Source organism: Cololabis saira, chromosome 17 (assembly GCF_033807715.1).
Source record: "Cololabis saira isolate AMF1-May2022 chromosome 17, fColSai1.1, whole genome shotgun sequence".
Lineage (NCBI taxonomy): Eukaryota > Metazoa > Chordata > Actinopteri > Beloniformes > Belonidae > Cololabis > Cololabis saira.
Genome location: NC_084603.1, coordinates 13,843,656 through 13,859,830, shown reverse-complemented (window position 1 = coordinate 13,859,830; position 16,175 = coordinate 13,843,656). Strand labels below are relative to the sequence as shown.

General features: G+C 45.8%; 2 protein-coding genes across 2 annotated transcripts; one reads left to right on the top strand and one right to left on the bottom strand.

The window, feature by feature from the left end:
* The first annotated feature begins 4,936 nt into the window (after positions 1-4,936).
* LOC133464106 (E3 SUMO-protein ligase EGR2-like) lies at positions 4,937-8,191 on the top strand. The gene is made up of 2 exons (XM_061746091.1): positions 4,937-5,075; positions 7,134-8,191. The coding sequence occupies exons 1-2, from the start codon at positions 4,937-4,939 to the stop codon at positions 8,189-8,191; spliced, it is 1,197 nt and encodes a 398-aa protein (XP_061602075.1).
* A 3,609-nt stretch (positions 8,192-11,800) lies between these two features.
* LOC133463945 (2-aminoethanethiol dioxygenase-like) lies at positions 11,801-15,815 on the bottom strand. The gene has a single exon (XM_061745768.1). The coding sequence runs from the start codon at positions 15,762-15,764 to the stop codon at positions 14,991-14,993; it is 774 nt and encodes a 257-aa protein (XP_061601752.1). The 5' UTR covers positions 15,765-15,815; the 3' UTR covers positions 11,801-14,990.
* Between the last annotated feature and the right edge of the window lie 360 nt (positions 15,816-16,175).

Below are 16,175 nucleotides of genomic sequence, written 5' to 3'. Positions count from 1 at the left end.
ATGTTGGTTCACGTTTCTCATCTTTTGGACTCAAATATTCTTCTGAGAGACAAAAGAGACAAACTGATCAGATCTAAGAGATGCTGCCCTGTGAAATAAGGAGGTTAGGGGTCATTTCCAGCCTCTTCTGGATTATATTCTTTATAAATATAAAGATTAAGAGCGAGTGTTGGCCGTCAGAAGTCAGAAGGAGCTTCAAAAGTTCACCGACTTCAACCTCAGCGTGTTACTTCATGAATAACATAAAAGTGATGGGAAACATGGTTTTTCCTGCACAAAGCTAATTATCCTGGCCGTTTATTGGCCGTCCCGGGCCTCGGAGACGCCGTCCAGGCCTTTCAGCGCCGCTCCTCGCTCATTGACGTGCCGGGTCTATTATCCAGCACTCAGCAGTCAATACGTTTCCCATGAATATGCAATCGCTGGTGTCGGCGGCGCCGGCCGAACACCTCGGAGACCCGCGGCCTGTCGCTCACATGACTGGAGCAGCCAACGTGGGACGGCGAGTCTGATTCCTGACCACTTTTTCCTTTTGTTTTTTTAATTTTTAATTTAGATTTTTGGACTATAACAAAACTAAATATCTGAGACAAGGAAAGAAAAACAATCAAAAATCATCAATAAAGGAAGTTTTGTCATTTTCTAACCATTGTTGCTACCTAACATGGTTGAAACATCAACATATAAAGATTATTTTATGCTTTGACGTCGATAGAAAATTTTCATCATGTCGTTTAATTAAGAAAAATGAACTCCCATGATGCTCTGCTTTTACTTTGATAGTTAATATCACAGTTTATATCACACATTATTTCATCAAAAAACATCCTGACAGCTTTCCCTTCCTCAAAATGCCAGTTTGATACGAGGAAAATATGTCTTGTTGCAAACAGAAAAGCAGGAAACCTCCACGAACGAGTTCATTTAACGTCCTGAAAGGTTCGAGAGATGAAAGCTCAGGAGAACCGGGCCACCGGCACCGACACGAGGCCCCCAAAGAAGCTCAAAGAAAACGCTGACGAGTCCCTGAAACTTTCTCTGGAGGCGTGTAGGAAGCGGAGCACCTCTCCTATTGTCTGCTGCGCTGAAAGGAAAGGTGTCGGCGGAGAGGTCAGAGGTCGCGCGAGCCGCTCGGGCGCCAGCTGATGGCCGCACAAACCCTCCGAACCGGACTGAGAAAAAGGCTCCGAAATAGAGCTCGCCGCCTGTTTTCTCGCTCACAAAATGGTCGGAGGGGGCGGAGGGACCGATGTAAGCGGGCCGATGGCGAGCGTGGAATCAAGACAAAGATCCATATTAACAAAAAAAAGCCGATGACAGATGATTAATCGGCGCGGTGGGGTCTGCCGGGCCGCCGGACCCCCGGCTGACACTCCAGCCTCCCAACACAAAACCAGGAACCCCCCCGAGCCTCGGCGGGCTGGAGCAGCGTGGGCGAAGGTGCAGCAGGGCGCCGTCCCCATGGAGCTGGGTGTGTGTGTGCATGTGTGTGTGTGTGTGTGTGTGTGTGTGTGTGTGTGTGTGAATCACCAGAATCTGACAGAAACAGAAGTACATGAAGTTTATTTGCAGCAGCGAGACGTTTGTGGGAGTTTATTGTGTTTAGTGAAGTTTGGTGCTTTCTGAGTCGTGTGTGTGTGTGTGTTTGTGCACGTGTTTGTGTGTGTTTGTGTGTGTGTGGACCAACCAAACCCCCATCTGCCACAGGGTGGGCGGCTCGCCACACAATACACACCAACATTTTTGCAGCTGTGGGCGTTGAAAGGCCGGTGGAGCTGCAGCGATGGCGGCGGCGGCGGCGCTGCTCTGCTGCAGCCGCGGCTGCAGGACGCTACACCGCCAGCAGCACATCAAACGCCGCCGCAAACGCCTCCCTTCACGCCCTGAACACCCACGATCCCGCTGCTGAAACAGCACTTCCACATTCAGATATATTATCTCATGAACGCGAGAACTTCCCTTCCCCACAAGACCTCCAGGACACTTTTAACTATCTTCTCAAGAAGAAAAGGTTGTTTTATTGACACGTATTTTGCCCTGGAAACATAGTACTTTAGATTAATTATCTAATTCTGAATTTGCTGTTTTGTGAAGTTTAGGCATCATTTTTCTAAATTTAGTGACAGAAATGACCAAATTTAAAAAGTGAAGAAACAAAAAGGAAAATCAGACTTCAGAAAGGGGGGGTCACATTTGTGTGCAGGAAGATTTAATAGTTTAGTTGCATTCATTTATTTTGACTTCCTTTTCCTCTCCAGTCGCTCCTTGGTTGGTTTGTCGGTGTGTTTAAAGTTTTGCAGCATTTTGTTAAAGATTCTCATTTTAAACAGTAAAAATGGTCCAAACTCAGAAGCTGGAGACGTCTTTGTGTCAGAGACCCGGCCTTGTGTGCCATTTGAGTGTTTTATAGATACTAGTTGGTTAAGTTTAGGCTGAACTAACTTCAGGATATTATGAATACAGTTAGACATTTTTTTTTTAAATGGTGTAAAAGTTGTTATTAGAGCCCCGACGAAGAGTAAATATATGAGTTTTGGTTGTTAAACCAGGTTTGAGTCCTGCAGACTTCAGTCACAACCAGATCAGGTTAGGTTTAGATGTTAATTACTAAAATATATGAAAACATTTTGACATAATTTTGTGAAAAGTTGTAATTAAGACGTAGAAATGCTGCTAATGATAAAATATTCTTGCAGCTGTGATCAAACTACAAATAAAAGTCTTGATTTTTTTACTCTTTTAAATTCATTTGGACGAACAAACATCAAAATAAAAGAGACATTGATTTGTAAAAGTCCAGTTTGTTTCTCGTGCAAACCCGGACCTTTACTTTACTTTTTGAGTGTAAAAGTGTTTTACAGATGCTAGTTGGTTATGTTGACGCTGAATTAACTTCAGGATATGAATACAGTCAGAAAAATAACAATTATTGAATTTTGAAATGGTGTAAAAGTTGTTATTGGCCGGAGAGCTCCGATGTTGGAGTAAATATGAGTTTTTAAACCAGGTTTGACTCCTTCAGACTTCAGTCACAACCAGGTCAGGTTAAGTTTAGATGTTAATTACTAAATTATATAAATACAGTTTCACATAATTTTGTGAAAAGTTGTAATTAAGAGGTAGAAATGCTGCCAATGATAAAATATTAGTGTAGTTGTGATCAAACTACTAAGTCTTCCTTTTTTTACTTTTTAAAATTCATTTCATACAAAAAAAAACAACAAAATAAAGAAAGATTGATTTGTGTCTCGTCAACACCAGGACTTTTACTTTACCTTTTGAGTGTAAAAGTTTTTTACAGATACTAGTTGGTTGGGTTTAGGATGAACTTCAGGATATGAATACAGTCAGAAAAAATACTGAGTTTTTAAAGGTCAAAATTGTAATTAGAGCTCCGATGGAGTAAATATGAGTTTTTAAACCAGGTTTGAGTCCTTCAGTCCTTCCTTCCTGCAGACCAGGTTAAGTTTAGATGTGAATTACTAAATTATATGAATACAGTTTTAGAGAAAAGTTGTAATTAAGAGGTAGAAATGCTTTCAATGATAAAATATTAGTGCAGCTGTGATCAAACTACAAATAAAAGTATCCCTTTCTTTACTTTTTTTAATTAATTTGGACGAACAAACAACAAAAATAAAAGAGAGATTGATTTGTAAAAGCCTAGTTTGTGTCTCGTTCACCAGAAAATTTTACTTTATACGTTTTTTCCTGTATCTGGATTGAAATGATGATCCTTACGGGGTTAAGGCCTTAAACGAAGAGACATATGTTACTCTTTTTACAGTTTTGGGGCCTGAAAGAGGAATCAATGAGACCTGGAGTATCTAAGTCTGCTGCTGCTGCAGGGTTTGGTCTTCACCTTTCTGTTATCAGCTGGTTTCAGTCATGAAGCTGCGAGATCTGTCCTGCAACAGAACTTCTAAAACCAAAGCTATGAAAAAATTCCAGAAACAACTCGGATTTTCTGTTTGTGATATAAACTATCAAAGTAAAAGCAGAGCATCATGGGATTTTGTTTTTCTTAAACAACATGATGGGAAATTTCTATTGACGTCAAAGCGTAAAAATAATCTTTATATGTTGATGTTTCGACCATTAGGTAGAAATGGCGGTTAAAAAAGTTCCTTTATTGAGCTTTAAAACTCAGTTCAAACCGAGATTTGTTTGATTCTGGGAGGAAAACGACTTTCCGTCATTATAGAGGAGATATTTGGTATTTGGGACTAGGACCAGGCGGCTTCTTCCTCCGCGCCAGTAACTCAATCATGATCCAATTGAGCATTAATTTATCAATCTGAGCGAAAATCCTCCCAAGGTAGAGGATTGAATTATAATTCTCCCGCTAATCACCCCATCCATCTCCGAGTCCCCACAAAGCGCCGCCGTCAGCTCGCAGGTCTGGTCCTGACAGGGCAGGACGGATAACAAATGGCCCCTCCGGTCGTGAGTGATGGAGCTCAGCTGGCCAAAAACACCCGGATCCGAGCCATATACGCAGAATCAGCCCGTCACCTCGCCGGAGAATCCATTTATGGAGAAAGTGTGACCGGAATTCCGAGTGATGGAAGAACCCACACATTTCAAATGGCTTTTGAACGCACCAAATGGCTTTTGGTGCGTTTTTGCGCGTGGTCGGCGCTGAATGCAGCGCCGACCACGCGCAAAAACGCACCAAAGCCATTAAAGGAACCCCAAAATACTAATTCACGCAGGAGTTTGCTTCAATATAATGTTTTTTTCCGAGCGGCATCCTCTGCGCGCATGTCTGCAGCTCAAGCGCTCTTCAGGTCAGGTCCATATTTGGTCAATGACGTCACGGGACACCCAAGGATTCCCAGTATATCCGTGCAGCATCCTCCATCCTCCAGAGAGCTATTTAAAAGAGGTGAGAGGCGGATGAAAGGATGGGAAATGAGAGCCGTAGCCGGGCACGATGGCGGGGAAAGTGGTGGACGAGGTTTCCGCGTCTCTGCGCGGCATGGATGCTGGTCCTGATGCTGCGGAGGAGAGGGGGCTGGAATCAGGGGCAGCGATGGTTTTTAAGGAGGAACCGGTGGGGGAGGATGAGGACGGTAAGTTTTGGAGAAACTTTGGAGAAACTATAATATTATATATACTGTCTCCGAAAATTAGAATATTGTGATAAAGTCCTTTATTTTCTGTAATGCAAAAATGTCATACATTCTGGATTCATTACAAATCAACTGAAATACTGCAAGCCTTTTATTATTTTAATATTGCTGATCATGGCTTACAGCTTAATAAAACTCAAATATCCTATCTTAAAAAATTAGAATATTCTGGGAATCTTAATCTTAAACTGTAAGCCATAATCAGCTATATTAAAATAATAAAAGGCTCGCAATATTTCAGTTGATTTGTAATGAATCCAGAACATTTTTGTAATATATATAAAATAATATATATATATATATATATATATATATATATATATATATATATATATATATATATATATATATATATATATATATATACTGTAATTCAATTTTGTGTAAATCATATAATCACATCTCATCTGTTCGTGATATATATTGTCATTCATCTGACCTGCACCTTGTAGCAATAGTTATTTATGAATCTGCACTGTGTACATACATTATATGTATATATATATATATATATATATATATATATATATATATATATATATATATATGTGTGTGTGTGTGTGTGTGTGTGTGTGTGTGTGTGTGTGTGTGTGTATATATATATGCTGTGCATTGTGTTTATTTCACTGCACAAGCACTTCTGGTTAGATGCTAACTGCATTTCGTTGCCCTGTACTTTCGACATGTGCAATGACAATAAAGTTGAATCTAATCAAATCTAATAATTATTCATAATTCAAATCGCATCTCAAAACTCACTTCTTCAGAACAGCTTTTAATGTGTGATTCGTTTCTTATCCTTTATCTTATCTTTTTTATCCTGTAGTTTTTAATTTAAATTTTCTTGATCGATGTTTTATCTTTGTGTCTGTGATGCGTCTTTGAGATCTTTTAAAAGCGGTCTATAAATAAAATGTATTATTATTATTAGGGCCCGAACACTTACAGTGCGAAGGCCCTATTGTATCTGTAGGAGTTCTTGTTTTTATTTTCCTCGTTTTTATTTTTCCTTTTTTTTCCTTGTCTGCACACGTATTAATGGTTAATATACCATGCTGGTAAGAACCTAAGGCATATATATGTGCATTGTTAATATATTTATCTCATTAATATATATACATATATATATACGCATACACATACATATATATACACATACAAAGCCTTTTTTTTTTGGGAAGGGGGGGGGGGGGGGGGGGGGGTGACATCCGCTGCTAATCTGAGACGCGAGGACACACATGGAGGCACACGTCTAGCAATGGAAATCTGCAGAAAAAAAAACAGAACCGGCAGAAACACGAGCAGCAACCGTCCCAGGTCCCGAGATCCAATCACAATCTGAGCTAAGCTTCCGCGATTAACTAACCCCCAAAACTACAGAGCCAGCATGCAGGTGAATGAGCCGGTGTATCTGCCTATATCTGTGTGGCTATGTGTGTGTGTATGTGTATGTCGGTGTGGTTATGTGTGTGTATATGTCTGTGTGGCTATGTGTGTGTATATGTCTGTTTGGTTATGTGTGTGTGTATGTGTGTGTGTATATGTCTGTGTGGCTATGTGTGTGTATATGTGTGTGTCGTTTTTATTTTTCCGTCAAAATGAGGGCCCATTTGCCCCCCTAAATGTGCCCCAAAAGTCACCAAATTTTGCATGCAAGCCAGGCCTGGTGAAAAATTTGATATTTAATGGTTTGCATTAATGGGCGTGGCCTAATGGCTCAACAGCGCCCCCTAGAAAACTTCGTACCTCAAGCCCCACAATACGGTTTGACGTACATGCACGAAAATCTGTACACACCTGTATCATGTCGCAACTCAAAGAAAAGTCTCTTGGTGCCATGAACGAAACCAAACAGGAAGCCATGAGTGCGAGGGCCCGTTCATCGCGGCTTGCAGTTTTAATTATTATTATTATTATTATTATAATAGAGATAAAGGACACCCACAGGATTGAAGCACCTGCCGTGACGTTAACAGTGCGCGTGTTTGTGTTTTGCAGGTGATCTTCAGTTTCCAGAAAGTGCCACACCTGAACTGGGCGACTTGGCGCAGTACGTGGCAACTTTACGCGTGCGTCCCGCGGCGCTCGGCAGCAGGTTTTCAGGGGATTCTGGGAGTTCGGAGGGTCCGTGGACGCCAGGTGACGTCATCAGCGCGGCGGGCGCGGACACCACGTGCGGGTCACCTGCGGAGTCGCCCAGTATTTACGCGGGAGGAGGAGGCGGAGACGGAGACGCCGCCATGGCGCACGGCCAGCCCGACCTCAGCCACATGTACGCGCCCCCCCACCCTCACCCTCACCCGCACCCACACCCAAACCCGCCCTACCCGTGCGGGGCAGACATGTACCAGGACCCGGGGGTGGGGGGGTACCTCTCGGCCCCCTACCACCCCCCCCAGAACTACGGCTCCCCCAAGCCGTGCGCGGACGGCGCGGCGCTGCTGTCGCTGGTGCCGGACTATGGCGGCTTCTACCCGCAGGGCGGCCCCAGGGACCCCCAGGGGGCCCCCAAGTCCCTGTCGTACCCCCTGGACCCCCTCCGGGGCCCCCAGGGGGCCCCCAAGTCCCTGCCGTACCCCCTGGACCCCCTCCGGGGGCCCCCGCCCCTCACGCCCCTCAACACCATCAGGAACTTCACACTCGGCGCGCCCTCGGCGGCCACCGACGGCCCGCTGGTCGCCGCCTTTCCCGGCCACCACAACCTCCCCCTCAGGCCCATCCTGAGGCCCCGGAAGTATCCGAACCGGCCCAGCAAGACCCCCGTGCACCAGCGGCCGTACGCGTGCCCAGCAGAGAGCTGTGACCGGCGCTTCTCGCGCTCGGACGAGCTGAGCCGCCACCTGCGCATCCACACCGGCCACAAGCCCTTCCAGTGCCGCATCTGCATGAGGAACTTCAGCCGCAGCGACCACCTGACCACGCACATCCGCACGCACACCGGGGAGAAGCCCTTTTCCTGCGCGCAGTGCGGGAGGAGGTTCGCGCGCAGCGACGAACGGCGACGGCACATGAAGATCCACCTGCGGCAGAAGGAGAAGAAGACCGCCGCGTCCTAATAACCCCCCGCCAGAGGCTCGGACCCCCCACTGGGACCAGCAGACAAACCCGAGCCTCCTGACACCCAGTAAAGACCTGGATGTGCGTGTGCTAAATAGTGAAACCTCTATCTCTACAGGGTCGGACATTAATGCGCTTCTCAGGGATTCAGGTCTGGTGCAGGACCCGGTTCTGCTGCCTACAGCTGAGGCCGATCCGGCTTCAGTTCAAGGAGTTTTTACGGTGGCCGAGACCCGTCATTGCTGAAAATAAAAGTAACGCTGCAAACAGAAACAAACGCCGCTGCAAATTAAAGAAACACTGCAAATAAAAAGAAACGTCGCTGCAAATAAAAGAAACACTGCAAATATAAAGAAACGCCGCTGCAAATAAAAAAAAAACTACGCAAATAAAAAAGCCACAACGGAAGTGAATTACCGGGGACTATTTTTGCTGATACACCGGCGTGTTTTATACGTGAGAGGAAAAGAAGAAGACGAAGAGGAGGTAAGTGAAAAGGAAGAAATAAGAAGAGCGAGGAATAAGAAGAACAACGAACGAGAAAATAAGTGAAAAGGTTAGTGTTCTTCTCTCACATAAAAACACTGATGTATCGGCAAAAATAGTCCCCGGTAATTCACTTCCGTTTGGGCTTTTTTATTTGCGTCATTTTTTTAATTTTATTTGCAGCGGGGTTTCTTTATATTTTTTTCAGCTTTTATTTTATTTGCAGCGGCGTTTCTATTTGTTTGCAGCGTTTATTTTATTTGCTTACTAAGCGTTTATTTTATTTGCAGCGGCATTTGTTTCTGTTTGCAGCGTTACTTTTATTTTCAGCAATGGCGGGTCTCAGCCACCGTAAGTTTTTCATGTTTAAATGTTCGAAGTGGAAAACTTTTTGCACACTGGATTTGCAGAAAGGTGCATTGGAGGAGGAAAGCAGCAGCCAAACTTAACAAGAAAACTCCCGCACACCTTCTTCTCACTGTTCACTTGTTTATAGGCCAACGTTTCGGTCATAGACATTTTTCAAGGCATCAAGCAGATCGGACAGAGAGTTTGTCTATTAAAGGCTGGTAGGCCTATGTGATCCAATCAGGCGCCGCCACATGATCATTCATAACAAACACCTGAGCACATTTAACAGGTTCACATACCAAAGTGCAGTCAGTAAGCATCACCAAAACACAGGGTAAAAAAGATAACACTCACAAAGTGTACGTGTCAAATATATAAATCAACGATTATCAAATCCAAAAGTATAATCATTAGAAAGGGAGGATGAGTATACCTGTAAAGTGTCAATCTTGGTTGCAATCAATTTAAAATAATTACAGTGAGGGAAGAGCAATAATCCCATCTAAGTGTTCTGATCTTATACAGTATAATTTTTGATTGATTTTTGATTGGATCACATAGGCCTACCAGCCTATAATAGACTAGCTCTTTGTCCGATCTGCTTGATGCCTTGAAAAAGATCTATGACTGAAACGTTGGCCTAATAAACAAATGAGAAGGTGTGCGGGAGTTTTCATGTTAAAATACAGCCTCTTACTCCTATCAGGGGGAATAATATAATATAGAGGGTCTGCATTGACGTCACTTTCCCACTGGACCAGCCCCCTTACTCGCACTGAGTGGCAGAAATGTCTGCAACTAGTGGAGAAGACGGGATAACAGACGATTATGGGCTTAAATTAGCGTCAGTCGGACTTGACAATAACCCGTACAGTTACCCCAAGAACCAGTGGTCCATGGACATTAATATTTGGTACAGTTACCAAGAACCAGTGGTCCATGGACATTAATATTTGGCCACGAATCCAGTTTCCTGATATTTATATGTACTTAATTTCTACGCCGGGGAAATACACGAAGCAAAGCTTGAAAGCTTACAAAAGTCTTGACGCTTGGTCCAACTTCAAGGCAGGATTTGTTGGTGAAATTAAAGTGATGAGGACACCGAACTTTATGATTTGACCGTTTAACGTTAGCTACCCAAAAATCCAACATTACCTGATACAAAATGATACCACGTTTCGGTGTCTGGAATCCAGTTGTTTCAGTGAATTGCAGCGATCCATTTGTCTCTCTTAAGCTTATTTTTCGGCAATCTGTAAAACAATAACTCAGATTTCTTGCAAAATCTATGAGTACAGTCGATCCCACAACAGCTCTTTCCCATTTTAGATGTTTTCCAGTTGCTCAAACTGAAAGTTTACGCTGCCACTCAGCGTAAACTCGTAAGTCGCATGTGTGACGTCATGCGCATTCCCTCTATAATAATAATAATAATAATAATATTATTATAGGGGCCACAGGGGCCCGCTGGAGCTGGAGGACCCTGCTGGTTTGCAGTCTCTCTGGCAAACAACAACAAAGCGTCTTTGGACATCGGTTGTCTTTGACTTTCGGGGGAACCGTGTCCCACAAAGAAGGATTAAACCAGATTTATGAGAAGAATGAACCTTTAAATGACCTCATCTTGGCTCCTGAAGGTCGGGGAGCCGTTTTGAGCTCCGAGGTTCAAGCTCTGAAGACAGCTGGAGAGACCAGGGGGGGGGGGGGGGGGGGCAGGTCAGGGCACCTTTTAGAGGTGTTGTAAAAGCAGCCTAGGCCCCCCCTAAAGATCCCTTGTGCTGCTTGAAAATGAACCTAAATGACCTACAGAGGCGACATGTGAACTCCTTGTTTCAGGTTTTTCTATGTAAAAGTTAACTCTACATTTTTATTTAATGGTGACAAAAACTGTGAATATTGTTGATTTCTAAATGAGGGATTAACACTTTTTTTATTTTTCTACTTCTGTACTTTAATTACACTTCTGTGCCATGTTTTGGTAAAAGCACAGCCCCCCTCGTCAACCATATGTTCGCAGCTCTGTTCACAGCAGCTGGTGAAGGGGGCGGGGCATCTCTGCTGTGGGCGGATCTTCAGATGTTGAAAAACAAAACAAACTGATTTCAGATGATGGTTTAAACACCGAAGGTGCCAGAGTGAAGGACGAGAGTCTGTGACATCACAAACAGGGGGCGGGGTTAAACCTTCTGTTTGGTGAGACTGTAACCTGATAATCTGCTATTTTATATCGATAGTTTGGGGTTCGGGCGGCGTTGACGGGTGGTGTCGGCACCATTTCTACCTGACGAATGTGAAATAAAAGTCTACCTGGAAGAAAAAAAGCTCCTTATTGAAGTTTTGCTGAGTTTTTGTGCAGAAAAAACGAGCGCCGAGACATTTCAACGCCAGTTTGTTCGGTGGCTGCATCCTTTTGTTGCCTTGACAACGTAGTTTGAGATCACTTGAGACCTCCAAAAGGATCTTTATTTGCAAAATGTGAGAATAATGAGAGATTATTGTTATTTACAAAACTGTTTTAGGTCAGAAGTTTTACAAAACATCAAGGTAACGATGTTTAATTGACCCCTGAAGGAAGAAGAGGAGGAGGTGCTCCACGGCCGTGACTTCACACCATCCCAGCTTCGCCATCAAACTCCTAAAATTAACGTTTTCTTTCAGACATCTTGTCTGTTTAGGATAAAAGTTTATATATTTTCTGATTAAAAGTCATTTTAAAGCCCCGTCAGTTGCGTAGTGTGAACAAAACAAGCCTCAAACTGCAGCCAAAACACTTTCATGCTCTTTATTTTCGCGACGATAAACATTTTATTTCTCTATATACTCTGGCGTCACACAACGCACGAACACGACCTCACGATGACGACACGACCCACAGATGGACTCGGTGCAGAAAAGTCCCTGAGGGGTGGAAACCTGCAAGTTTGGGATGTTTTTAACTCAAAGTCCGGTTCTCCGACCTGGAGGACGCGAGAAAAGCGCCTGGACGACGCGAAAAAACACGCGGCAGAATAAATATTGTCCATCAAACTGCTCATTTCCAACACCAACAGTCTGTGACGGCTCCGGCCGTGCAAGTTCATACGTGACCCCAAAAAATTACCCAAATTCTTTAAAAAAGCCGGGAAATCCAGACGCGCCCTGAAGGCAGCACGAGCAACCTTTACCACAGGTTGTCGGTTCTCCTCCAGAGTTATTCCGACCCGTCAATCACACTCACTCCTTCAAGGGTCTGGACATGTTCAAGGGTCTTTGGTGCGACTCCCGGGAGTGAATTGTGAGACTGAAATGATCGTGTAGTGTGAACAAGAACGGCCAACTGCCGACGCATCCTCTTTTACACGACTTCAACACCTCTTAGCCAAATTAAAAAGATCAGTCCTCGTTCCGATGCAGGATTCCCAAATCCAATCCAACATCCAATACCGACTCAGGAAGAAGAAATTAGGGCTTGAATTAAACATTTTTGTCCCATTATGACTGGTCTTCTTCCAAATTTGTTGGGGTAGGTGGTTTTTCTTGGTGGTGGGGACTGGATTTGTGGATAAAACCTCTTCCAAAGTAATCAAATATTCCTCCATGTGAGATAAAAGTCCCCTCTGATATCAGATTTGTACATATCTGCTCCCCGGAGGCGCGACTGTCATCTGTAAGCTCCTCATCTCTTTCTCTCTTCTGCTCCCGTTCCCGAAGTCGCTGCCGTTTCCATCTCCTTATTCGTTGCCTGTAGTACTCCACATCTCCATCATCTTTGTATTTTTTGGCTTTACTTCCATCATCATCATCTTCTTCATCTGAACTTTCAGGGCTGAATTATACCGGGGGAGTACGCCGCTCTGGAGCCCGAGGTCGGGGTTGCGGGTGCGTGTCGTTGACCCCTATAACCTCCTCGGCAGCAGAAAAACTGATTCATGACCCAAAAAAGACCAGATATAGTCCAGATCCTCCACCAGAGCCGCCAGCGAGACCAGTCCGGGGACCGGGAAGAAATTAGGGCTTGAATTAAACATTTTTGTCCCAACATGACTGGTCTCCTTCTGAATTTGACATAAAAGGGTCCGAAGTTATTTTGGGTGTTTTTTCTTGGTGGTGGGGACTGGATTTGTGGATTCCAGGTAATCAGATATTCCTCCATGTGAGATAAAAGTCCCCTTTGATATCAGATTTGTGCATATCTGGGGCGCATCCTGGGGGGGACCAGGAACCTCCTTTTAGCCAAATTACGACACCCCGATTTCAGCAGTGCAGGCACCAAGAAAAAAAAAAAAGGGACATCCCCAAAACTTCTAAACTGCATAGACATGTATTTATTTTATATCAAAAAACAAAATGCTTTGCTTAAAAGTTTAAAGTGCTTAAACATTTAATTCACAATTTGACTGGTCTTCTTCTGAATTTGACATAAACAGGTCGGGTTTGGAGTCTAGGGTGATTTTTCAACTGGATTTGTGGATAAAACCTCTTCCAAAGTAATCAAATATTCCCCCATGTGAGATAAAAGTCCCCTCTGATATCTGATTTGTACATATCTGGGGCGCATCCCCGGGGGACCATGAGTATCACAACTTCAACACCTCTAAGCCAACTTAAAAACAGTCCTGGTTCTGATGCAGGCTTGCCAAATCCAATACAGACTCGGGAGGAAGTAATTACGGCTTGAATTAAACTTTTTTGTCCCAATATGACTGGTCTCCTTCTGAATTTGCCATAAACGGGTCGGATGGGAGTTATTTTGGGTGTTTTTTCTTGGTGGTGGCGACTGGATTTGTGGATAAAACCTCTTCCAAGTAATCAAATATTCCTCCATGTGAGATAAAAGTCCCCTCCGATATCAGATATTTGCACATATCTGGTCGCCGGATCCTCTTTGGAGCCCGAGATCGGCGTTACGGGTGCGTGTCGGTCTCCAAAAGCTTCAAGTTGACCCCAATAACTTCCTTTGCAGCAGAAAAACTGATTCATGACCCAAAGAGGGTCGGAGACTAGGGCTTGAATTAAACTTTTTTGTCCCAACATGACTGGTCTTCTTCTGAATTTGCCATAAACAGGTCGAGTTTGGAGTCCAGGGTGGTTTTTCAACTGGATTTGTGGATAAAATATCTTCCAAAGTAATCAGATATTCCTCCATGTGAGATAAAAGTCCCCTCCGATATCAGATTTGTACATATCTGGTCGCCGGATCCCCTTTGGAGCCCGAGGTCGGGGTTGCGGGTGCGTGACGGTCTCCAAAAGCTCCAAGTTGACCCCAATAACTTCCTTTGCAGCAGAAAAACTGATTCATGACCCAAAAAAGACCAGATATAGTCCAGATCCTCCACCAGCGAGACCAGTCCGGGGACCAGAGCGCACCTCCGGGAACCGGGAATGAAATTAGTGCCTGAATTAAACATTTTTGTCCCAACATGACTGGTCTCCTTCTGAATTTGCCATAAACGGGTTGGATGGGGGTCCGAAGTTATTTTGGGTGCTTTTTCTTGGTGGTGGCAACTGGATTTGTGGATAAAAGCTCTTCAAAGTAATCAAATATTCCTCCATGTGAGATAAAAGTCCCCTCCGATAACAGATATTTGCACATATCTGCTTCCCGGATCCCCTTTGGAGCCCGAGGTCGGGGTTGCGGGTGCGTGACGGTCTCCAAAAGCTCCAAGTTGACCCCAATAACTTCCTCTGCAGCAGAAAAACGGATTTATGACCCAAAGAGGGTCGGAGACCGGGATGCATCCGGGGTACCAGGGCTGCACCGCTGTGTGCAGGGGGATCAGAGCTGCACCTCAGGGCCCAGGGGGATCAGAGCTGCACCTCAGGGCCCGGGGGGATCAGAGCTGCACCTCGGGGCCCGGGGGGATCAGAGCTGCACCTCGGGGCCCGGGGGGATCAGAGCTGCACCTCAGGGCCCAGGGGGATCAGAGCTGCACCTCGGGGCCCGGGGGGATCAGAGCTGCACCTCGGGGCCCGGGGGGATCAGAGCTGCACCTCGGGGCCCGGGTACGGCTCCCCTCCACACCAGAAGTCCGGGGGCTGCGAGATCTCCATCAGCCAAACCTCCTGGCCCTGCTCCTGCACCTCCACCCCCCCGACCTCCACCTCCCTGAAGTAGTGGCAGTCCCGGCCCTGGTCCGGGTCGTAGGGGGGGGCCAGGATGTCCATGAAGGCCGCGGGGCCGTCCACGGCGTGGATCTGGTGCAGGTTGTCCCGCTCGGGCTCCAGCACGCACGGCCCGCTGAGCTCCGTGTAGTCTGCGCAGGAGCGCAGCACGGAGCGCCGCAGGGCGCCCACCTGGGCCGCGGGGACCTCGGGGAGAGGATGCATGCTCGATCCCGGTTCGTGCATGGGCCGGATCTGCTGCAGCTGCAGCCGGTCGAAGCAGCGGATGCGCGCTTTCCCGTACAGCACCTTGAGGACGCCGTGCATGCCCGGGTGGTCGTGCAGGGGGATGCACGCTCCGCTCTGCAGCAGGAACACCCCCATGCTGAAGTGGTCCGTCTCGCAGATGTGCATGTAGGAGACCGGCGGCCGGGGCGCGCCCCCGCCCCTGGTACTGCTGCCGCCGCGGGGGCGCGCGTCAGCGGCCAGATTCAGGTCCGAGGACCGCACTTCCGTCATCAGGCCCCGCAGCTTGTCGTGGTTCTCCAGGAAGGAGCGGGCAGAGCCGTCCCCGGGGCTCCGGAAGGTGGCCAGCGCCTGCCGGGCGATCCTCTGCACGAGGGAGGACATGGGTCCGTCCGCTGGCATCATGACGGTCAGTCCTGACGGTCAGTCCTGCAGCCGCGACGGCAGCGCTTTAGGGGCGGAGATCGCTTCTGGGGGCGACGCCTCACTACACTGCAACATCCCTCACCGAGATCAGGTCAAAGCTCCCGTTTTGGCCGGGAAACCACCGTATTTTACCCCTCTTTCCCCTTATTAGTATTTTCCCCGTAAATTTCCCGTTTTATAATATAATTATTTTTTTTAGTTAGTTAGTTAGTTAGTTAACTAAAAAAGTAGTTAACTGCAAACTGAATTGCCCACTAACCTCGCGAGAACTGCCACCTGCTGTATCGTAGGTTGCAGTTCTCGCGAGGTTAGAGGCGACAACGGGAGCAAACTTTGGTTTAGTTTAGTTTATTAAAGTTCTTCATTCACAAATGTACAGGACTGTCTCAG